Raw genomic sequence first — 25,194 nt, forward strand, 5'->3', positions numbered from 1 at the left:
TATCAAGTTTAAATACAGATAATCTGTTCTTAAATAAAAATACTTAACACTTCTAAGAGAGACATCCCCCACAAAAAAAAAAAAAAAAAAAAAAAGAAAGAAAGAAAGAAAGAAAGAAAGACATCCCCAGCAGATGGCCTATTATAAAAGTTCTTTGTTAATCTAAGGACATAAAATTCTCTATGGAGAAGAATCTGAACTAAGAATCTGAGCTATAGCTCAGTAGTAGTGCCTGCCTAGCATGTTTTTTGTTCATTTGTTTGTTTGTTTGTTCATATAGGGTGGGAGTGGGAGATGAACTCAGGACCTTGCACTTGCCAAGTAGGGACTTAAGTGACTAAGCTATATCCCTGGCTTCATGTCTTGCATGAAAAGGCCCACCCTGGGTTTGATCCCCATCACCATGAAAAAAAAAAAAAAGAAAGGAAAGAAAGATTACTCAAACATGACAGTGTCTTGATAGTTCTTGAGCTTGAATGATAGTTACATGGTAGTGCTAATTCTCTAAATTTTTGTGTTTGAAAATTATTCTCTGATAAGAGTAATCTTTAAAGAATGAGTATTTAGGAGTCAGGGAGATAGCTCAGTAGAATAAGCGCTTGCCTCTCAAGCGCAAGGACCTGAGTTTAATCCCTGGTTCTGGAAAAAAAAAAAAAAAAAAAAAGAATGAGTATTTGTATATAGAGGGAAGAAGAAAAAAGAAAGTAGTTACTTTTACTACAAATAGTAATAATTCGCCATTTCTCTCATACTTTATATTCCAACAAATTCCATCTACATTTCCAAACCAGCCGCCAAATTAAGAAAATAAAAATTTTTTAAAATCATATTGTGAAAGGTAGAGATTTAAGTACTGCCATAGTTCTTGTTTCAAAGCACTTTTGCTGGGCTCTATTTTTAGAACACTGTCCAGCAACATAAACCAATGTAAAGTAATGTGGTGGCATTAATTGTGATTTCACTTACTAAAAGTTTATTTTTACAGTCATTGGCCAGATTCTCTAGGCCCCCTGGAGAACAGTCTAATGAAAAACCTTGATCTAATGAAATCTAATGAAAATCAGAAATCTAGCGGCTGGGTAGATGTCTCAGTAGAATAAGTGCTTCCCTGGCAAGCGCAAGGGTCTGAGTTCAATCCCTGGTTCTGCAAAAAAAAAAAAAAAAAGAAAAGAAAGAAAGAAAAAGAAAAAAGAAATCTAATGAAATCCTTGATTTGGCATTTTTTAAGAAGGTTAACATAAGTTCTTCCTGCCTTATTACCAGACATCAAGACTAGGTCCTTAAATTTATCTTCTTTCATAATCTTCAAACTACTTAAAGTAAACATTGTTTTCTCTCTGCTATAAATGATGAAACTATGGTTAAATACTCAAGAATAAATGCAATCCAAAGTCTGTGTATCTTACATTATTCCCTATGCCATTCTGCCTCAGAAGCTTTCCCGTCCTTTTTTTATTTTTTAAATTTTTTTCCCATCCTTTTTTTAAATTCAGTGTTCAAAGTTCTGAAAATATTTCTGTTTGTATAGATGGGAGTGTATTAAAAATAAATTAGTGTGTATGATTAAGATATAGTTTAATCTTCATTACAAATTAATAATATGTATACTAGTTGAAAGACAAATTTTACAACTGACTGGTAGTGGCCATATAAATTCAGACTGGTTATACCTTGTTCTTCCCCCTGTCCTTGTGAGCTAACTTGAGCTTTTCTCAGGACATTCCACTGCTCTAAGTCCCCTCCTCAGAAGTCACAGGGTCAAATCTGTAGACTACCTCCTTAATATCCAGTCTCCTGACTTAAAGATTCATAGTCAATATTTTAGGCGTTAATAGAAACAATACATCACTGAGGTATAGCATATTGGTAGAGTACTTGCTTAGCACACTGAATCTCATTTCTAGCACTGTAAAAGAAAACACCCCCCCCCAAAAAAAAAAGCAGGAACATGTTACAAGCTGGGCTTAGTGGCACTTACCTGTATTCCCACCACTGGGAGGCTGAGGCAGGAAAATCCCTTGAGACCAAGAGTTTAAGACTAGACTGGGTTGGGTCCGGGGAGATAGCGAAAGAAAGGGGGGGCGGAGGGAGGAAGAGGGAGGGAGGGAGAAGGAAGGCGGCAGGGAGGTAAGAAATCGTGAGCCACTTAAAAAAAAAGACTAGACTGGGTAACTTATCAAGAAGCCTCTGCCCACATCTCAAAATCAAGAGCAGGGCTGGGGATATAGCTCAGCAGCACAAGTGCCTGCCTGGCAAGTGCAAGGTCCTGAGTTTAATCTTGGTATGGAAAACACACACACAAAATAAGAACAAAGAGCAGTATTTTATATTTATTCTGAAATGACCTGATACATCCAGTTTGGTTTCTGTTTTGTTTTTGTTTTTGTTTCTTTAACAGCAGTGTTTTATTAAATATAAGAAACAGGCTCTGCAGAGCAGGGTTAGGCCAAGTAAAAATAGAAAAAGAAGTGCTGGGCTGAGGAGATAGCACAGTAGAATAAGCACTTACCAGGCAAGCAAAAGGGCCTGAGTTCAATCCCCAGTTCCACAGAAAGAAAAGTGTTCTCCACCCTATAGCATGAAGGCAAAGCCACCATGGAAGTGAGAATACAGTGGCCTACATCCAGTTTTAGAAATGTGAAACTGCACTTTGAGGAATACTGTGCTGGTTTCCAGTAATGAATCCTGAATTTGTTAGTATTACTTTGTTTTGTTTTATTTTGTTTTCTGAGACAGGGTCTCACCATGTAGCTCAGGCTGGCCCCAAATTCAGTAATCTTCTGGCCTTAGCCTCCGGGGTACTAGGATTATAGGAGTGTACCACCAGATCTGTCTAGCATTGCTAATTTCTTATATTCAGGTGATAGAATTATAAGTGATGCTTGATTTTCCGTTAAAATTGTTATGTGCTGTAAAATATAGAAAAAGTAATGTTGACCTATTTCACAAAAGTTTACCTGTTGTCTAAAGCTCATTTTGTTTTATAGGTATTATCCTTATCATTATGCGCCTTTTCTATCTGATATCCGAAACATCAGTACACTCAAAGTCCACTTTGAACTAGGAAAACCTTTTAAGCCATTTGAGCAGCTGCTTGCTGTACTTCCAGCTGCTAGCAAAAATTTGCTTCCTGCATGCTACCAGGTAGGTTTTAAAATTGAATTTTCTCTTTGGAATTGAATGTTTTATATATATTTTTGATATATGCGTTCTTTGTCCAAATCTAGAAGCAATAGTAGCCAAATTTATTTAATAAACAAAGACATTTGTTTTTAGTTCTAAATACAGTTCATTTCTTTAACAAAGTCCTTGAAAAGTAATATCAGTTTGTTCTAATTCTGTGGTCGAATTTCAGGACTTGAAGTAGATAGACAGGTGTGTACACATACACATATGCACAGTGCTCCGTCAACACTGCCAGGCTCTTTTCTATGTCTTTCAGGTTTTGTTTGCTATTGAGAGTGAGAATTGAGCTTATGATTGCAGGCGCTGTGCCACGAAGCTATATCTCCAGCCTTTTTCTGTCTTTCTAAACCTTAACCTATCCTTTAACTTCTAGCCCCCCTTTCTTTGAAAGCTTCTTTCTTGCTTTCGCTTTTACTTTTGCTTTTGCTTTTTGAGACAGGATCTTGCTATGCAGTTCAGCTTGGCCTTGAGCTCACTTTGTAGCCCAGGCTGGTCTCAAACTCAATTCTCCTTCCTCTGCCTCCTGAGTGCTGGGATTATAGGCATGCACCACCATGCCCAGCTCTTACAAGGTTTTTTTAGGGGGTGAGGGTCCTTTTTTTCTTCTTTTGAGTATATTGAACGTTGATATTCAACTCCTGTGGGCCACTGTGGTCATGTTACGTATATTAAAACTGTATCTGTTTTATTTGTTTGGTGTACATGCCATATGATAGTAAGTTTTTGAGTATTGCCCTAGAAATAGGCCATTTTATTTCTTTCACAAAAATGTTGTATCATAATCTTTCATGCTTTCCTTTTGCCTTCTTTGTTTGTCTACCTCTGTTACAAAATCTCCAATCAAAATGTGTGTTGTTGGGTCCGGGGAGATAGCTCAGTACAATAAGCACTTGCCTGGCAAGCACAAGGGCCTGAGTTCAATCCCCAGTTCTAAAAAAAAAGTGTGTTGTTGGATTATTTTCTTTGATGTCAGTGATACAGTGATTCTTAGACTTGAGGATTTACTGGGGATCAAACTCAGGACCTTGGCACTTGCCAGGCAGACACTTATGCTGCTGAGCTATCTCCCCAGACAATTGGTTCTTGAAGGTAAATTGTTAAGTTGAGGTTTAAAGGAAAGACTTACACATTTGTGAAATGAACTGAAGAAGTAAATAAGAAAATAGTATTTAAGTATCTTTATAGAGTAAAAAGACAATAAAAAACAAAAATGGCAAAATTAATTTTCAGAATAAAGGTGGTTTTACTGCATAATTAGGTTAATAAAATTGAAAAGTACTAAGAATATTCTTAGTTGAAACTAAGACCATAGCATATACATTGGAATGTATCTAAAATATAAAAATTTACTTTATTTAGAAATTTTAAATTATGACATGTAGGGAAATATTGTAAATACGTTAATAATAAGCTATATTGATATTAGCTTTTATATTTCTGTTACACTATTTTATATTTTTACAGCATTTGATGACCAGTGAAGACTCACCGATTATAGAATATTATCCACCTGATTTTAAAACTGATCTAAATGGAAAACAACAAGAATGGGAGGCTGTTGTATTAATACCTTTTATTGATGAGGTCAGTGCAAATAAATATGAATTATATATATATTCATATATTGTTCAGTGAGCAGTTGGTTTAATTATCATTTATGTTAATGACATTTAGCTACTCTATGATGTACAGCAGAACTTAGAACTTTTGTATGCTAGTTAAAAAGCTGAATGGCTTTACAATGTTAGACAAAGGCCAACCCAAACTTAAGGAATAAGGAAAAATTCTCACATACTAAGGTGGATAGAATTACTGCAGTCATATTGCCATCATTGCAGACCATCTGTTATATTCTGCCTTTTGGTTAAAATAATTCACATCCTGTCCAAATAATAAACACACTGGTGTGTCCGTTCAAGTCTCATCTCATAACATCGGCGAGCTCCAAGTCCAGAACCTCATTTTTTGTTTCTTTGTTGTTGTTGTTGGCTTTTCCTTTTGTGATACAGGGGATTGAACTTGGGACCCTGTGCTTGTTAGGCAAGCACATATGCCATTGGGCTATCTCCAGGGCCCCAGAACCACATGTTTAAATTGACTTTAGATGTACGAGTTTACTCAAATGCTCTTTCTTGTAGAAAGTTCTCTTGATTCAGACACCTAAGAATTTAAAATAGAAATTTTCTCTTCTACCCTACTTTCTCAGTATATAATCACAATAGGTTACTTTTATGAAAAAGAATAGGAATAGGAGTCCTCTATAACAATTCTGAAATTGGGCTAAATAGCAGCTATTAAGTTCCTCTTATGAATACAGTTCTGCAGTGAACATAGGAACTTTTTTTTGCCTTGCTAGACATCAATCCTAAAGCCTTATGTATGCTAAGCACACACTGTACCACTGAGTTATCCAACCAACTATGTCCATTCAGGATCCTTGCCCATTTTTTAAATCAGTTTTCATTGCTAAGTTCTTCACATATGTTCATACTGAATTTATTATACATTTTGGATGTTAGCCACCTAAGAGACATAGTTTGCAAGGACTCTCTCCCATTCCATAGATTGGCTCTTCGTTCTGTTGCTGTACACAGATTATTAGTTTTATCTATTCCTTTTTTATTTTTTTATGTATTTAGTACAAGGTCTCACCACTAGAATGGACTCATAGTGATTCTCCTGTTTTCAGCTTCCCAAGTGCTGGGATTACAGGTACCCACCACCATGCCCAGTCTCAATTGCTGTCTTAGCATGCCCCAGGGGTGGGACCAGCACAGCACCCCAGAGATCAAATCCAGGCCACTGGGGCTAATGAGGTGGCTCAGTAGAATAAGCATTTCCCTGGCAAGTGCAAGGGTCTGAGTTCAATCCCCAGTTCCGCCAAAAAAAGAATCAATCTCTTTAAAAAAAAAAAAAAAAAAAAAAAAAAAAAAAACTTTTAAGGGGCCAAGGAGATGGCTCAGTAGAATAAGCACTTCCCTGGCAAGTGTAAGGGCCTGAGTTCAATCCCCAGTTCTGCCAAAAACAAAACAAAAAAAAACAAATCCAAGCCACTTCGCTCTGCCTAAGCAGGCACTTAGTCTGCTGAGCTATCTGGCCAGCCCCTGATTATTAGTTTGATTCAGTTTCCTTTGCTTTTGTTGCTTATTTCTAGCCCACAGAGCATCTCACTTTTTTTTCTCATAAACAAGAATAAACCCATGTTTATTTAGAATAGGGGCCAGGGAGATAGCTCAGTAGAATAAGCGCTTGCCTGGCAAGTGCAAGGGCCTGAGTTCAATCCCCTGTTCCAGGAAAAAAAAAAAAAAAAAAATTCTTTAGAATATTTCTATTGATGAATTATGGTATTAAACAAGAGTGCTTACCAGGAAAAATATAACAAAATGTATTGTGGGGGGTTTTTAGTATTCTATTTTTAATACTGAGTTTTTATAAAAAAAGCTTCCAAATTTTCATCATTGACTAGATTTTGGCATACAAAATTTAAAGAAAAACAACAGAAATAAGCTGGACATAATGGCACAGGCCTGTAATCCCAACACTTGAGAGGCTGAGGCAGGAGGATTGTTGAGAGTTCAAGACCAGCCTGGGCTACAAAGTAAGCTCAAGGCTGGCCTGAACTGCACAGCAAGACCCTGTCTCAAATTAACAAAAAAAAAAAAAAAAAAAAAAAACAGCAGAAATAAATTCCTGTATGAACTAAAATGAAAATAACAATTGTGTTCTGCAAGAAAAAAATCTTTACTTCATTTTTCACACATAAGTCAGTCTTCACACATGATGAGACAACGTTCCTGACACATAATACTGCTTTCACTGACCACACATATGTTTTGTTTCTTGGCTTTTTTGTAGGACATATGTGACATCTCACTAGTCTTGCTATTTTGTCAGGAGTTTCCTATTATATTATGCAATGTGTAGTTAACAGGAACATTAAATATGAATAAAATACTGGATTCTTAATATGTATTGCATATTTAAATTACTTATCGACATTTTCACATCAGCCATGTACTTGCTTACAGAACTTAAGAGATCACATCAGAAATAAAAACTTGGAACTATAATATAAACACAAACAATATGTAATACAGCCACCATTGTGGAATTCCTATTACTTTGTTTAGTGATATTTTGTATCATTTCTAATGCTTTTTTTCCTAAATTTTGTATTCTTTAAAAAAGTAAAAAATAATTTAAAAATTTTTTTACAAACTTCATTCTGCGGGGCCGGGGGATGGCTCAGTGGAATAAGCACTTCCCTGGTAAGCGCAAGGGCCTGAGTTTAATCCCCGGTTCCACAAAAAAAAAAAAACAAAAAAAACTTTATTCTGCGGCCCCACTCTCTGGCACGCTAAATCCACAAGAGAGTCCAGGTGTGGTGGCACATCCCTATAATTCCAGTGCCAGGGAGGCTGAAACAGGAGGATCATCACAAGTCTGGGCTGTGAGAACCTGTACCAAATAAATAAATAAAATATTGTTTTTAAATGGAAAAGAATTTTTGGTAGGTTTTTCAAGAGCACAAGTAATAATTCTGCTAGGAAGGGAAAAGATTTATTCTGTGTGTTGACCTTAGGGAATTTTTGTAATTTTAATCCTTGTCTTCATTCTTTACATTTAGAAGAGATTGTTGGGAGCCATGGAGTCATGTAACCATGCCCTCAAAGAGGAAGAGAGGAAAAGAAACCGACACAGTGAGTGCCTAATGTGCTGGTATGATAAAGACACAGAGTTCACCTACCCATCTCCATGGCCAGAAAAGTTCCCTGCCATAGAACATTGCTATACAAGGTAAGATTATTTGGTAGTTTTCAGTAACAAGTAAGCCCTGACACCAAAAGAGTTTTGATATCTACTTGAAGAATTATCAGTAAGTTCATGGTGGCCATTTAATAATGAACCAAGTAGGGTGGCCTGAGCCTGTTGTCCCAGCCACTGGGAAGGCTGAACTAGGTTGAATCACTTAAACCTAGTAGTTCAGCCAGGCATAGCGGTGCACACCTATAATTCCAGTATTCAGGAGGCTGAGGCAGGAGTATTTCTGGGAGTTTAAGGCCAGCCTGAGCTATGTAGAGAGCTCAAAGCTAGCCTAAGCTGCATAGCAAGATACTGTCAAAAATAAATAAATAAATAATAATAAAAGGTGATGATTTAAGTCCAATTTTCCAAGGATTAGTACATCAGTCATACGTTTCCTATAGCTGATCCCTTAGGTCAGATTTTGTTTCTCTTTCTGTTAAAATTTTGTAGAGGATTTTTGTTTTGAATATTTGTCCGTTTTTTAAAGTAAGGAATATTCTTATGAAACAATAAGGAAAAAGTTAAAAACTCTAATTACTTATAATGTTTGAATTTTAAATACCTTGATTTATTTTCTAGGTACAAAATAATATCACTAGATGCTTGGCATGTAGATATAAACAAAAATAAAATAACCAGAGTTGACCAGAAGGCATTATATTTCTGTGGATTTCCTACTCTGAAACACATCAAACACAAAGTTAGTGATTACTTAATTCATAATTTTTCACTTTGTTATGCTAAGTGATTATGGAGAAATAATTAAAATTAATTTGTAAAATTCTTTTGAAGTTTTTTTTGAAGAAAAGTGGTGTTCAAGTATTTCAGCAAAGCAGTCGTGGAGAAAACATGATGTTGGAAATCTTAGTGAATACAGAATCAAATGAACTTGTAAGTATTGCACTCATTGGTCATTTGTCAGGTGTTTATTCAGTGTAAGTTTTTGTAGCTGCCAGTGTGTCTACCAAAGATATATAACATACTATGACTCACATGACTGTTATTTTGAAATCTTTATTTTCATAAAATTAATTTGGTGGCAGTGCCACTGCACAGGAGAAATTAAAACAATAGCAAAAAAAGCCTGCGCATTCATCCTTTGTGGCACAGTTGATAAGAACACAAACTGTGGGAGTGCCATGAACATGATGGAGTGTGTTCTATTATTTGTTCAAATATACAGGGAGAAGAGAGGAAGAAAAGAGTACATATGACTGAGGTGTCCAGGTAAATTATCTAGAAAAGAATACAGTTTACTGGACTAGAAAAGTTAAAATAGAGGAGTTGTTGATTTAGAGACATTAGTAATAGCAGTAGAATTTTAAAGCAATATTAAAATGTTTGATTCTACCACTCTTTTGGTGCCTTTTGAACGTTACTAGTTCTAGTTCCATCCTTACAATTAAGAAAATAGTCTAACCATTTTATTGTGTCCTGTAGTTCAAATACAGAAACTCAGTTTAACGCAGGCATGGTGATGCGTGCCTGTAGTCACCTGAGATGCTGAGGCGGAGTGATCACTTGAGCTTGAGGCCAGCATAGGCTGTATCGTGAGCTCAATGCCAGTTCAGAGTACAGAGTAAGACTTCTCAACAAAACACAATCATCAATCACTTCCCAGCCTCTTGGCTAAGATCAAGTGTTAAAAAAAAAACAAAATCAGAAACACCAATCAGTTTAGAAAGGCTATTTATTTACAGTTAATACCTGAAACTAGATAGAGATTGGACAGAGAGAGGGTTATACAAAGTGTCGTCTACAGCCATACCACCCTGAATGCACCCAATCTCGTCTGATCTCGGAAGTTAAGCAGGGTCGGGCCTGGTTTGTACTTGGATGGGAGACAAATTGTCAACAGAGAATAGGTAGCTGGGGTGTTGAAGCTCACTTCCCTTAAAAGAGAGTACACTGATAGTTCATAGGCCCCACATAAATAAAAACCAGTAAACGTGACACAGTGAAGCCAGAAGTTAAAAAAAAGAATGATTCAAGGCCGGGAAGATGGCTCAGTGGAATAAGCACTTCCCTGGCAAGCACAAGGGCCTGAGTTCAATCTCCAGTTCTGCCAAAAAAAAGAATGATTCGTAAGTCAAGTAGTACCACAGAAGCTTGGAACAGGGGTTGTGTGCTATGTAAGTCTGAGGAAAAAACAAAAACTGAAACAAAGTCTGTGAATCTGTCCATTAGGATGTTGATGTTGAGACTGGAAAATTTTGTTCTGGTAAACTCATAAAGCAGAAGTCCAACTTCTAAGAGCCATTACTCTGAAAAAACCAAAAGCTGGAGCCCAGCCTAGGCACCTTAGCAAGACCTTATCTCAAAAACTAAACAAGCTGAGGATGTGGCTCAGTGTGAGGGCCTTGGGTTCAATCTTCAGTACAGGAGGAATCGAGGGTGACTAGCTTAGGACTAGATAGAAGGAAGTAAAGGTAGCAAATTAAAGCCCTTGATCAAGAAGTTTATCATTAAAAAAAAAAAAAGTTTATCATTGCACAGAGGACTGGGGGACTAGAAGTGTAACCAGCTGAGCATGGTGGGGCACACCAATATTCCCAGCACTGGGGAGACTGGAAAGGGCTGCTGTGAGAGTGAGGCCAGCCTGGGCTATGTAGTAGAGAAGCCCTATCTCAAGAAAACCCGGGGGCCTGGCCCTAGCTCAGGCCTTTAAGTGGCTGCTTCCACAAAGCTGTCAGCCTCAGGTTGCTGGAGTTCGAACCTCACACCTCTCCTGCTGGCCAATAGTGCCCTGAAGGCATTCGAGGAACCAAAAAAAAAAAAAGAAAACCCAAAACAAAACATAGCCGTGAGAAGCGACAGCTCATCAAGCAAAACCTATGCCAAAGAGGGGAGTTGAGTTATTGGAAGGTCTTAAAACCACTCAATGGAGCTGGACACGGTGGCTCACACCAGTAGTTCCAGCATTCCAGAGGCTGAAACAGGAAGATCACTGCGAATTTGAGGCCAGCGTAGTCTACATAGTTCAAGCCCACCCTGAATTGCATAGTAAGACCCTGTCTCTAAAAAGCAAAGCAAAAGTTACCAAAGAAAAAAAGGGCCAGCCAAATAGTTCAGCAGACTAAAAAGCTCCTGCTTATACAGGCGCAGGGACCAGGTTCTATCCCTGGTATTCCGTGCCAGCCCCAACCCCTGGCGCTTACTAAGAAGGTGACTGAGACTAGGCGTGGTGGTATAATCCCAGTGCTTGGGAGGCTGAAAATGGGAGGATCACTATGAATCGGATCTGTATAATGACAGCCTGTAGTCCTTGTACTAAAATGTATTTTTAAAAGTTACCAAAAAATTTTATAATAAAAAGCTAAACAGAAATTTAAATTTAAGCCACTTGATATCAGTTATTCTCCAAATTATAAACTGAAGTGCATAATTGTTTCCTTTTACTAGAATTTTTATTTAAAATACTTTTTGCAAAATATTTACACAAGACTTTGCATTTATAAAACAAAACTTCATAACAAAAATAGAATAATTAATACATTTTATATCATTATCTTTAAAGTAGTTATTCAGAATGTAAGATATGGTCATTGAAGTTTTTCTCCATTCAATATTAGGACAAAAACCTTCCTTTTCAATGAACTAAGAGACACATAGTATACCTGCCTTGCATTTTTTCCCTTTTCTCTTCCATCCTCACCTCTTTTTCCTCATTCTAGATTATTTTTCCTTTTGAACAATTCCCATTTCACAATATCTGCTGTACATTTTAGACCTTATTTAGTCTTTTAGTTACTCACACCAGGGAGACAGAACTGTATTTACATATGTGTGTCTGATTTATTTCACTTAGGGAGTATGGTCTCCAGTGCCATACATTTACCTATAACAGTCTCACATTTATCCTTCTTTATGACTGAACAGTACTCCATTACATAAAATTAATACATTTTTTTAAATCCGTTCCTTGGTTGATGAGCCTTTGGGTTTTTTTCAAGATTTAGCACAAACCGTGCTGCTATAAAATGGGTGCACATATATAACTATGGTATCGTGTTTTTTTAATTGTTTTGGGAAGATACCCAAAAGGAAAATAACAATCAAATGACAACTATAAAGTTTTTGTTGATACTATTTTCTTTTATCATCATTACAAAGGGGGTACTCTTCTCCTGATAGGAAACTGAGTCTCTAACGGAATGATTTGCCTAAGATTCTTGAGGTAAAAGGTTGAAAGGCCCAAATTTGAACCTGTGTCCCATCTTTAACTCAGGTGGGTTTTTTTTATTTTATTTTTGTTTTTGTTTTTGTTTTTTTATTGTTTTTGTTTTTTTTTTTTTTTTTTTTTTCATTTACCTGCCACAAATTAAAATCTCCTGAGACAGGAGAACTATAAGTTTGAGGCCAACCTGGACAGTTTAGTGAGATCCTCTCTCTCAAAACAAGTTGGTTTTTGTTTCTTTTATTTTTTTTTAAGACAGGGTCTCATCATGTAGTTCAGACTGGCCTTAACCTCACTGTGTAGCTCAGTCTGCTCTGAAATTTGCAGCTGTCCTGCCCAGCCTCCCACAGGCTAGGTTTAAAGCGTGTGCCATCATGCCTGGCTCTCAGAAGAGATAATTTTTTTTAAAGGCTGGAGACATAGCTCAGCACTCAATCACTAGTACTTGGGTTGGGGGAAGAGAGGTGCTTAGGTAGAAGTTAGAAATTTTTTTTTTTTTTTTTGTATTTAGTACAGGGTCTACAGGGTCTCACAACATAGATCCCATTGTAGTGATTCTTCATTTTCAGCCTCCCAGGCACTGGGATTACAGGCGTACACTATCATGTGCCACCATGCCCAGTCTCAATTGCTGTCTCAGCACGCCCCAGGGCAGGGCCAGCATAGCACGTTGGGGATTGAACCCTGGCCACTGCACTCTGCCTAAGGAGGCACTTTAGTCCGCTGAGCTATCTTTAAATTTTAAATGTAAAGCTAACTTTAAATTTTACCTATTTAAAGTTTTCTCTCAGACCTAAAACATGAATTAATTTTTCTGTTTGTCCTTCAAGAGTATAGAAAATGTAGCTTCATCTGTGCTTGGAAAGTCTGTCTTTGTTAATTGGCCTCACCTTGAAGAAGCTAGAGTTGTGGCTGTATCAGATGGAGAAACTAAGTAAGTAATGTTTGATTTATAATGTTTCTAACTTATATTTGCTTTGCTTTTTCAATTGACTTCTTTTTTTTTTTTTTTTTAATTTTTTGAGACAGAGTCTCATTGTATAGTCCAGCTAATCTTGAACTCACTATAGAGTCCATCCTGGCCTAGAATTCATGCCATCCTCCAACCTCAGTCTCCTTAGTGCTGCATTTACAGGTGTGCACTGGCACACCCAGCTTCCAGTGATGTTTTTAAGTGATAAAGTTACTAGAAGACCATTTATACTCTGTAGTAAGCATAAAATTCCTATAATCACACCACTTGAAGTTCAGCTGTGATCTATAGTATGTCTATACCTCTTGTAATATATTAGATGCAAACGTTATTCTTTGTTTTCTTCCTTTTCTTTTTTCTTTCTTTTTTTTTTTTAATGTATTTACTACAGGTATTCACTGTGTAGATCAGACTCATAGTGATTCTCCTGTTTTCAGTCTCCCAAGTGCTGGGATTGCAGGTACACGCCACCACGTCCACTCTCAATGGCTGTCTCAGCACACCCCATGGGCCAGGCCGGCGTAGCACTCTGGGGATCGAACCCCGGCCACTGCGCTCTATTCCTTTTCTTTTTAATAACTTGGAAGTTACATATCTTCCTTCCAAGCAAATACTATAATATTTAGAAAATACATTTCTGTTTCTGATAAGAATTTCTAAGGCTGGGAAGATGGCTCAGTAGAACAAGCCCCTGCCTGCAAGCACAAGGGCTTGAGTTCAATCCCCAGTTCCACCAAAAAAAAAACAGAGAGAGAGAGATGATCACTCGCTGTATAACCACTAAGAAGATAACAATGTACAATGTATTAATTATTGAAACTGACCTATTAATCAGTTTTGAAACTGTCTTATTGCTATTTGTTTCTCAATAAAATAATTTATAATATACATAAAGCCTTATTTTACTATGTTTTTCCTGGGTTTCAGTTAAATAATACATTCATTTTTTTTATAAAGACACTATTTAAAAAGATTTTTGAGACAAGTCCTGGCTATGTAGCCCAGACTGGCCTCATATTGGAAATCTTCCTTTCTCAGCCTCCTCAATGCTAGAATTCCAGGCACGTTCACCAACTTGTATCTTCTATTTTAAGAATAATATTTTTAGGCTGAGTCTCATTATGTAGTGTAGGCTGGTGTTAAACTTGCTTATGTAGCCCAGACTGGCCACAAACTCATACTAATCTTCCTTTCTCAACCTCCCAAGTGCTGTGATTATAGGCATGTGCCACAATGCTTGGCTGAGAATAATGTCTTTCGTCCATGTTCACAGTCATTCTACCTTGAATACATAGGTTTTTCTTTGTCAGCCTTATAGTTATATTTCTAGTTCTCTTTTCAGTATAAACTTCTTGATCAAGGACTCACTGCCTGCTTGCTACCTGCTTGCCTCCTTCTACCTGGTCCTATCTATTCTGCAGGACTTGGACTTTGCTTCTACCTATCTACTGGGATGGAATTTCGAAGGCCAGCATTTTTACCCTACTGGACAAATTCATAACCTTGTTTTAGTTTTTATTTTCCTTCAAACTTAGGCAGCATATAGCTCTGCTTCATGTTTCTCTGATGCTTCATACTTTGGGAATCACTCTTGCTTGCAATATAGTACTTTTTTTTATTTTTTGTTCACACGAGCTTAGAATTTTTAGAGAGGAAGTCCTTTTTCCTTAGCTCTGCTGCATACATCTCTCAGTTATGCTCCGCCATATCATGTTACTAAGGAAAAGTCAGTCTTGTGTGATTTTTTTTTTTTTTAACCTTTTTGACATGTGCTTTTCTCTATGAAATCTTGGGCTTTTTTTTTTTTTTTTTTTTTTTTTTTTTTTTTTTTTTTTGAGTCAACATTCAGGTCTCCTACCTTTTTTGTTGTAGTCCAGATTACTAATAATGCTTTCAGTATCATATGTAAGAACACTTTGCCTAGCTATAGATCCCTAAGATTTTTCTCTTATTCTGAATTTTCTTTGAAAAGCTTTATACTTTCAACTTCTTTTAAAAGTGATCTAGTTTTAGGGCCAGGGAGATAACTCAGTGGACAAATAGACTGCCTAGGATGTGTAAAATCCTGAATTCAATCCCTGGTACAAAAGAGTGATCCATTTTGAATTAATTTAATTAAATCATTGCTCCATTTTGAATTAACTTGTCTATAAGGTATGAGACTTAGGTCAAGTGTCATGTTTGTCTATGAATGTTCAATTCCTGCAGCCTCATTTGTCAAAAAGATTATCACCCTTGGATTATTTTTGTATCTTTGTCAGAAGACTGTTAGTATATTGGTGTATATTTTTCTTGGTTTTCTGTCTCATTGATTTACATGGTTTAGTTTTATATGTATATCACACTATTCTTGATTCCTGTAGATGTATAATAAGTCTTAATATCAAGTAGAATGATTCCTTCAATACTTCTTTTCTTTTTCAAAATTGCTGTAGCTCTTCTAGGTTCTATGCTTTTCCTTATAATTTTTAGAATAGATTGTTTAGTAACTATAAAAAATTTTGGGTGGATTGTCACTAAAATTTTACTAAAACCTATAGATCAACTTGAGGAAGCTTGGCCTCTTTGCTATGTAGTATGTTTCAGCTTATGGGAATAGTACTATGTATCTTCTGGTTTAAAGCTTTCATTTCTTCACCAGAGAAATGAAATTTTTCATCATAAAGACCAAATATGATCATGCATGTTTTATTTATACTTAAGTATTTAATTCATCTTGGAGTGAATATAAATGAAATGATTTTTGGTTGGGTTTTGTTGTCTTTGATGTTTTTCAGATGAGGTCCTACTACATTGCACAGTCTGGGCTCTTCCTACGCAGGTCTCCCAAGTAGCAAGAACTACTGGTACCACTGAGCTAGGCTTTCAAATTTTCTACAAGTCCTTATTCTGTAGTTTATAATTTTTGAATCATTTATTTATTTATTTATTTATTTATTTGGTACAAGGTCTCGCTATACAGCTTGGATTCATAGTAGTCCTCCTGTCTCAGCCTCCCCAGTGCTCCATCACACCTAGTATCACTGGCAAGCATGGCGTTCCAGGGGTTCTAGGGCCAGCACGACATGTGGTACTGGGTGTCGAGCCTGGGTCCTTCCACTTGCTAGGCAGGTGCTTAGCCCACCAAGCTATCTCATCTCCTGAAGTTTATAGTTTCTAAAAAGGAAATCTTTTACTATATTTTACTATATAAAATTTTCTTCATTTTAAAGACCCACATAGTTAGAACTGTATAATGAGGAGCAAATTTGATGATATGTAATTTTTAATTTTTAAGATTTTACTTGGAAGAACCTCCAGGGACTCAGAAGCTGTACTTTGGAAGAACTGCTCCACCATCTAAAGTGATCCATCTTGGAGATAAAGAGCAATCTAGCTGGATAAAAGAAGTACAGGGAATATCGGAACAGTGAGTATGCTAAACATAAGTTACTCTTATCAAACAGAATTAATATTTAATATCTTGTCTGACTTTGAGTGCTATTTAACCATAATGTTATTTAATTTCTCCCACACATGAAAGTAATGAAAATAAGGATGACTGTTTCCTATCATCTTTCCCTCTTCACTCTTCCCACTTCCCTTCCCCCAGTTTTCAGATGGTTTAGAAATCAATCTCTACCTCTTAAACAAACTAAAAACCTGGACATCCTCACAGTGCTAATTTTCAAGGTCACCAATGTTTTTTGTCCCATGTCCATTCTAACATTTCCTCTCTTTCTTTCTTTCAATATGGGAAATCTCAAAACCAAGACAGAGTGCTAGAAGCTGATATTGACATAAAATAATGCTGTAAATGTATATCCATCAACACTCTTGTTTAAACTGTAATAACATCCTTAAATAAACTTGAAGAGAATTCAAAAAGATACCCACTCTATAATTCTGGAGCTAATACTAGGCCTAGTATAAAAGGACATAAGCATAGCTTTGAACAGATGGAGGTAGAACACATTTTTACCTCCCAACAATATAAATTAATATATCCTTGTTATAACTCATATCATTTTAAACTTTTCATATAAAATCAATAATAAACCATGTGATTATGTTAGTGACTTCATAATATGCTCAGTAAAGGTAAAGATATGTCTATTTTTTCTTAATATTATATTCTAATTTTTCGCTAGTATTGAGGCCCCCCGGTAATTATTACTGTTTTTTGAATAAATATCATTTTAGACAAAATTCTTTTGATTGGGAAAAACTGAAACTCATTCAAAGTACTTCAGATGAAAAGTTCAGTTATTTGTTTATACATGATATTCATGAGTTCATACCTAAATATCAGCACTACCACTAGATATAATAGTAGGCACTATAGACCTGCAGTCCCTACACTCTTGAAACTTAGCAAGAGAATAGGACAGCCATTGGCATGTGACATTTGGTCAAACTGCAATATAATAATTATTGGAGAAGTGGTACTCTGAGACCACCTAATAGAGGAAGTTTGACTTGTCTTCAGAGGAATTTTCCACCTTTCCCAAAGAAATGTCAACTAACCTGTTATTAAAATGAGGAGTAGAAATTAAGGTATAAGTGAAAAAAAAGTATCTTTCAAGATGATGAAAGACTTAGCTGTGAGTCCCTGTGGCCATAAGAAAAGCACTACATATTGGTGAAGGCAAAGGAGAAGAAAAGAGACAAACTCAGACAAGAGATGAACTGGGAAAGGGTTACATGTGTAAATCAAAACTAAAAATCATATTATAAAATAAAGCAATAAGCCATGTCAGATGTTTTAAAGAGACCAACTAAGAGCTATTTTACAAGGCTAAAAGTCAAACTAGAATGGGTAAAGGAATAATCAAGAGTTATAGTCATGGGAAAAGTTAAAACAGATAACTAAAGAAGAATATAGATATAAGTGGATTGGATTTTTGCATTATTCAAAGAAGTGTTCTGTGTAAAAACACATAAGAAGGGAAAGTGTGACATTCAGGAAGAGCAGACAATACATTTGAAGAGGGAATGAGATATGCTATGGTGTAAATCTAGAGTGTCCCTCAAAAGCCTCATGTATTCAGAAGTGGAGCTTTGGGAAGGTGATTGGGTCCCAGTGCTACAACTGATTTGCTATGAGGGGGCTGCTGTGCTACCTGTTATCTCAGCACCCAGGAGGCTGAAGAGGAGAACCACAAGTTCAACCTGGTCTACATAGCAATGCTCTATAAAAAGTAGCCATTAATAGAAATTTAAATGTTAAGATTTCTAACTTGCCAGTGACTGTCAAGAAAAATCAAATGACAGGACAGCAAGATAGCTCAGTGGATTCAGCACCTCCTTATGCAAGCACAGGGACCAGGGTTTGACCACATGCCACGCCAGCCCCGCCTTCGGGCACGCTGAGTCAGCCACCAAGTCCCAGCACAGTGGCACACATCTGTATCCCAGCACTGGGAGACTTGAGGTATTGCATTACTTTTTTTTTTGGTGGAACCAGGGATTGAACTCAGGCCCTTGAACTCAGGCCCTTGCACTTGCTAGGGAAGCACTTATTCCACTGAGCCATCTCCCCTGCCCTAAATAGATTTCAGTTTGTTTTTGTTTTTGTTTTCTTGCGGAACCCGGGATTGAACTCAGATCCTTGCGTTTACCAGTCAAGCGCTTATCCTACTGAGCCATCTCCCCAGCCCCTGGGAGACTTGAAAACAGAAGTATCACTATGAGTCCAAGCTACATAGTGAGACCCTGCACAAAATACAAAAAAAAAAGGGGGGACAGGGAGATGGCTCAGTACAATAAGCACTTACCTGGCAAGCGCAAGGATCTGAGTTCAATCCCCGGTTCCGCCAAAAAAAAAAAAAAAGAAAGAAAGAAAGATCAAATGATCAAATGAAAAACAAGCCACAATGCCATTCGGGTACCTTAATGTCTAATTTTGGTTTGATGTGCATTTCCCTGATGACCAATAAATTGAATATCCTCTTTTGTTGGCTATGTGAATATACATACTATACTCTTATGAAATGCCGGCAACTTTGTTATTTTGTACTTTTTTCATTGGCTTACAGTCTCATTCTCAATGTTAGAAGAAACTAATAGTTTGCCAATGAGTATTAGGGTTGCTGTAATCTTGGGTTTTTTTGGGGGGGGTTTCTTGGTTTTTTTTGTTTTTGTTTTTGTTGTTGGCTGGCTCAACTCACCCTGAGGGTGGGGCTGGCATGGCATGTGGTGCTGGGGATCGAACCTCAGTCCCCTGTGCCTGCCTACGCTTGCCTAAGCAGGCTCTTTAGACCACTGAGCTATCTCATCGGCCCAATCTTGTTATTAATTAGCATTTTTTGCTTAAGAAAATCTCTTTATATCCCTAGTTCATTAAAAAATTTTATCAATTAATACTCATTTTATCTGTTGTTTTTTCTAGTTGGATGATAATTATCACCTTAGATTATATTTCTTATTTCTTTTAGTTACTTGAGAAGAAAAGGAATAATAATAAATGAAACATCCACAGTTGTGTATGCTCAGTTACTCACAGGTCGTAAATATCAAATAAATCATAATGGTGAAGTTCGTCTAGAAAAGCAGTGGTCAAAACAAATCCTTCCTTTTGTTTATCAAACCATTGTCAAGGTAAGTTTCCATCAAGTTTATATTAATATTTGTTTGCAAAGATTAATTCAGTAAAGTATAATAGAGATTATGTAATTAATTTTCTATATATTCTGCATATGTGATTTTTTATGAAAAAGTGATTTACACACACCTGTTATCCCAGCACTCAGGAGGATAAGGCAGGAGCATTGTTACAAGTTCAAGACCAGCCTGGGCTACAAAGTGAGCTCACTTCAGGACAGCCTGAACTGCATAGTGAGACCCTGTCTCAAAAAGACTGAAAAAAAAAGAGAAAAAAAACAAAATTTCGTAACACAAAACAGTAGGAGAATAATAATGGTTAATGCAATGCATATTGTTATTTTTCAAATAGTTGCAGAGTACAAGGTGTTGGGCATTAAAATTTCCTGCAATCAATACTAACAGAAACCTCTCCTTTCAGTGAATTAAGAGACACGATTAGTATGACTGACTTGCTTTTTTTTTTTCCTTTTTCCCTTCCCATTCTCCTGCTTCCCTGTTCTCCATCCTAGTTCCTCTTTCCCTCTGATCACTGGGGAGACAATATGATGCTTATATATGCAAGTCTGATTTATTTCACTTATGAGTATGACCTCAAGTAGCATCCATTTACCTGTAAAAGTCTCAAATTTATCTTTCTTTATGACTGAGTAGTATTCCATTTAATAAAAATACCACAGCATTTTTACCTATTCCTTAGTTGATGGGATTTGGTTTGTTTTATCTATTACAAGATTTAGCTATTACTTTAGGCAAGTGCAGAGACCAGGATTCAATCTCAGGCACCACATGCTGAGCTAGCCCTTCCCCTAGGCATGCTGAGCCAGCAGCTGAGTCTGGGAATGGTGGCACACACCTGTAATCTCAGTGCTGGGGAGTCTAAAAAAAGGAGGATCACTATGGATCCAAGCTCTATAGTGAGACACTGTACCAAATATAATTAAATAAAAAAGATTTAGCTATAAAAAATTATGCTGCTCTAAACATGGATGCACATATATTGCTGTGGTGTGCTGTTTTTAATTCTTCTGGGAAGATTCACAGAAAGGGAATAACTGGGTCTAATAGGACCTTTCATCTTAACTTTTGAGGAATCTCCATACTGATTTTGATTTCCACGGTAGTTGCAGGAATCTGCATTCCCACCAGCAGAAGCAAGGAGTTTCTTTTCCCCACAGTGCCCACTGCATTTGTTATTGGTTAATTTCTTGTTTTGTTTATTTTATTTATTTATTTATTTAATGTATTTAATATAGGGTCTCACTACGCAGCTCAGATTCATAGTGATCCTCCTGTTTTCAGCCTCCCCAGCACACTGGGTTTACAGGAGTGTGCCACCATGCCCAGACTTGATGGCCAGTAGGTGGTGCCAGGGAACGAGTCCGAGGTTGATTTCTTGATGATAGCCAATCTTTCTGGAGTAAGGTGAAATCTCAGTGTTGTTTTAACTTTTACTTCGCAAATGACCAAAGATGTTGAACATTTTTTCGTCTAATTGTTTCCTACTTGTATTTCTTCATTTGAGAAATGCATATGCATCTCAGATTCCCCTTTTTGGATTGGGTCTTCGAATTTGGGGGTCTAGTTTTTTTTTAATTCTTTATATATATTTTAGATATAAGCCCTTTGTCTGAGGACAACTGGCTAATTTTTTTTGCCACTATGTGTGTCTTTTTAGTCTATTGATGATTTCTTTGGATGTGCAAAAGCTTTGTAATAAGATGAGATCCCAGTTGTTGATTCTTTAAGTTGTTTCCTATGCAGCCTGGGTTTTGTTCATGAACTCTCTACCTGCACCTATATCTTCAAGATTTTCACCTCCTCTCTCTTTCAACAGATGCAGTGTTTCTGGGTTGGGTTGTTTTTTTGTTTTTGTTTTTTGTTTTGTTTTGTTTTTTAATTTTTTTATGCATTGGAACAGGGTCTCACTATACAGCTCAGACTCATAATGATCCTCCTGTTTTCAACCTCCTCATTGCTAGGATTACAGGAGTATGCCACCATGCCTGTTCTGGCTCAGCACATGTGGGGGCAGGGCCAGCATGGCATATGGTGCTGGGGATTGAACACAGGTCCTTGCACTTGCCTAAGCAGGTGCTTCGTCCACTGAGCTATCTTGCCGGCCCAGTGTTTCTGTTTTAATATTTAGTTCTTTGATCCATTTTGACTTAATTTGGTGCCTGGTGATAGACATGGTTCTAGCTTTAGTCTTCATTATGTGGAAAACCAGTTATTCCAGCAGTTTGTTAAAAATAAGTTGGCTAGGTATGCTTGGAGTTGTTTCTGCATATTCTAATTTGTTCCACTGATCCTCAGGTCTGTTTTTTTAATGGTACCATGCTGATTTTATCACAGTATCTTTGTAGTATAATTTCAACCCTTGCCTGGTCGTTGTTGCCCAGAGTTGTTTTTGCTATTCTAGGTCTCTTCTTTTCCAAATGAATTTTTAGGATTGTTTTCTCTAGTCCTAAGAGTTAGACTAATGGTATTTTGACCAGGATTGTGTTATATCTGTATGACAGATTTGGCTGTATGGTCATTTTCACTATGTTGGTTCTTCCTGTCTATGAGAAGACATATCTTTCTATTCACTGATACCCTCTTTGATCTCTCTCTCTTTTTTTTTTTTTTATAATACTGTAATTTTCAATGTATAGATCTTTTACTTCCTTTGTTGGATTGATTCCTAGGTATTTCTTTTTTGGGGTGAGTGCTATTGTGAAGGGTGTAGTTTCCCTAATTTCTCTATTGATGGATCTGTTGTTGTTTGTATACAGGAATGCTATTGATGTTTGACTGTTGACTTCGTATCCAGCTACACTACTGGATTTCCTTATTAGATCTAGCAGTCTTTTGGTGTTTTGGGAGTCTTCTATGTAGTTTATCATGTCATCCACAAATAATAATTTAACTTCTTCCTTTCCTGTCAGTATTCCTTTTATTTCTGTCTCTTGTCTAATTGTTCTGGCTAATGTTTCCAGAACTGTATTAAATAGAAGTGGTAAAAGTGGACATCCTTGTCTTCTTCCTGACTTTACAATGAAAGCTTTTAGTTTTTGACCTTTTAGTGTGATGTTAGCTGTTGGTTTGTTTAAATGGATTCTATTAGATTGAGATAAAGACCATCTAGTCTAGTATTCTGTGGGATTTTTATCATGAATGGGTGTTGGACTTTGTCATATTTTTTCTGCATCTATTGAGGTGATCATGTGATTTTTGTCTTTGGCTTTGTCAACGTGATGTATTACATTTATTGATCATATGTTAATATGACTGTTAGTAACAGTAATCAATAATAATTTGATTATTGTTAATATTGAGTATTACATTTATTGATTTGTGTATTTTGAACCATTCCTGAATCTCTGGGATGAATACTACTTTATCACAGTGTATAATTTTCTTGATGATTAGTTGCATTCTGTCTGCTGATATCTTGTTGAGTATTTTTGCATCTATGTTCATTGGGCAGATTGGCCTGTAGTTTTCTATTTCTTTTTTGGATCTTTCTGTGGTTTTGGTATCAGGATAACACTTGCTTTCAGGAATGATTTTGAAAATTATCTTTCAATTTCATTAAAGAGTTTGAACATTCATGGCATTAATTCTCTAAATTTCTTGCAGAATTTAGCAGTTAATTAATCAGGACATGGACGTTTCTTTGTTAGTAGTTTTTTTATTACATTTTCAATTTTATTGACGGATACCAGATTATTTAGAATATATATCTTCTTAATTCAGTTTTTATAATTCATATGTGCCTAGCAGTCTGTCCATTTCTTTTGTTTTCCATTCTATTAGAGTACAGGTTCTTGATGTAGATATTGATGATCTTCTGGATTTATACAATATCCATTGTGATTTCTTCCATTCCTAATTGCTTGAATTTTGGTCTTTTCTTTCCTCTTCCTAATAAGATTGGCTAGGAGTTTATCAATTTTATTAATCTTTCAAAGAGCCAACTCTTCATTGATTTTTTATTTTTTTATTCTCAATAGTATTAATTTCTGCTCTGATCTTTATAATTTCCTTTCATGCAAGCTTTGGGTTTGATTTGTTCTTCTTTTTCTAGGAGTTTGAAGTTCAACATTAAGTTGTTTATTTAAGCTCTTTCTGTTTTCATGCTGTGAGAATTTTTCCCTATAAATTTCCCTCAGGACTGTTTTCATTGGGTCCCATAAGTTCTGATATGTTGTATCAGCATTTGTTTTTCAAGGCTATAATTTTTTTTAAAAGAGAAACATAAACATAACAAGGAAATTGAGTTTCAAAGCAGGTTGACATTTTTTTTTAATTGTAGATATTGTTTAATTTCTTCTTTAATTTCCTCTGTGACCCATTGATTGTTCAAAAGGGTGTTGTTCAACATGTTTATGTAGTTTTGTGGTTTCTTTTGCCATTGACTTCCAATTTCATTGCACTATGGTCCAGTAATATGCATGGGATCATTCCTCTGCATTTACTTAAGGATGTTTTATGGGCTAGTATGTGGTCTACTTTGGAGAACATTCCATGTGCAGCCGAGAAGAATGTGTTTTCTGATGTTATAGGGTAGAACATTCTATAGACATCTGAGTCCATTTATTCAAAAGCTTGTTTTAACTCTGATATTTCTTTGATTTTTTGTTTAGTTGATTTAATTAAGAAAGAATGGTATTAAAGTCCCCCATTACAATTGTTTTAGTGCTGTTTTGATTTTTCTATGCCTGTTAATATTTGTTTTGTATAGTTGGATGCATTAGTGTTTGGTATGATAATTATCTCTTATTAGAGTTTTCCCTTAACAAGAATGTAGTGACCTTCTTGTCTATTTTGATTAGTCTTGCCTTGAAGTTGACATTGTCTACTAATAGAATAGCTACCCCTGCTTTTCTGGGGGGTTACTGTGGCATGGAGTATTGTTTTCTATCCTTTGACTTTCAGTTTATGAGTTTCTTTTTGAGTTACATGTGTTTCTTGAATGCAGCATTTTGTGTCTTACTTCTTGATCCATTGTGCCAGTCTGTTTCTTTTGATTGGTGAATGGAGACCATTTATATTGCTAGTCGTAACAGATATGTATTGGTCTGTCTTTCACATATTCTTTTCTTGTTAGTGTTTCCTTTTTTTCCTCCTCTGTTTAATTATTTGCCTTACCTGGTGGGGTTTTTCTGTTGGTGTTCTTGTGATTGTGGTTTTCATATTCTCTTTCTAATATAATCTTCAGAGTATTCTGAAGGGCTGGTTTGGTGGTCTTGAATTTCCTCATGCATTCTTTGTCATGGAAGTATCTTCTTTCCCCATCAATTTTTTTTCAAAGTTTTATTGATAAACAGATAGCAATGAGACAGTTTCAAATCAAATCAGAAGTACAGTTTCAACAAATAATACACTGCATATATTCTTTTTAGTGGTTAATTGCTGTACAAGATGCGGACTTGTGATCCTATTTACAAACACCATTAGAACACATCATTCTATTCATTAAGAC

General features: G+C 36.2%; 1 protein-coding gene across 4 annotated transcripts in view; it reads left to right on the forward strand.

The window, feature by feature from the left end:
- Window positions 1-25,194, forward strand: part of Xrn1 (5'-3' exoribonuclease 1) — a 138,261-nt gene that overhangs the window by 37,040 nt on the left and 76,027 nt on the right. For all 4 annotated transcript variants that reach the window (XM_004629218.2, XM_023712967.1, XM_023712968.1 and 1 more), the window contains 8 exons: window positions 2,988-3,144; window positions 4,651-4,770; window positions 7,814-7,983; window positions 8,572-8,692; window positions 8,785-8,883; window positions 13,000-13,103; window positions 16,420-16,551; window positions 19,559-19,721. In XM_004629218.2, the coding sequence (XP_004629275.1) occupies window positions 2,988-3,144; window positions 4,651-4,770; window positions 7,814-7,983; window positions 8,572-8,692; window positions 8,785-8,883; window positions 13,000-13,103; window positions 16,420-16,551; window positions 19,559-19,721 (1,066 nt within the window). The remainder of the gene's footprint in view (window positions 1-2,987; window positions 3,145-4,650; window positions 4,771-7,813; window positions 7,984-8,571; window positions 8,693-8,784; window positions 8,884-12,999; window positions 13,104-16,419; window positions 16,552-19,558; window positions 19,722-25,194) is intronic.

This window comes from Octodon degus, unplaced genomic scaffold (genome assembly GCF_000260255.1).
Source record: "Octodon degus isolate 3935 unplaced genomic scaffold, OctDeg1.0 scaffold00028, whole genome shotgun sequence".
In the NCBI taxonomy this organism is placed as follows: Eukaryota; Metazoa; Chordata; class Mammalia; order Rodentia; family Octodontidae; genus Octodon; species Octodon degus.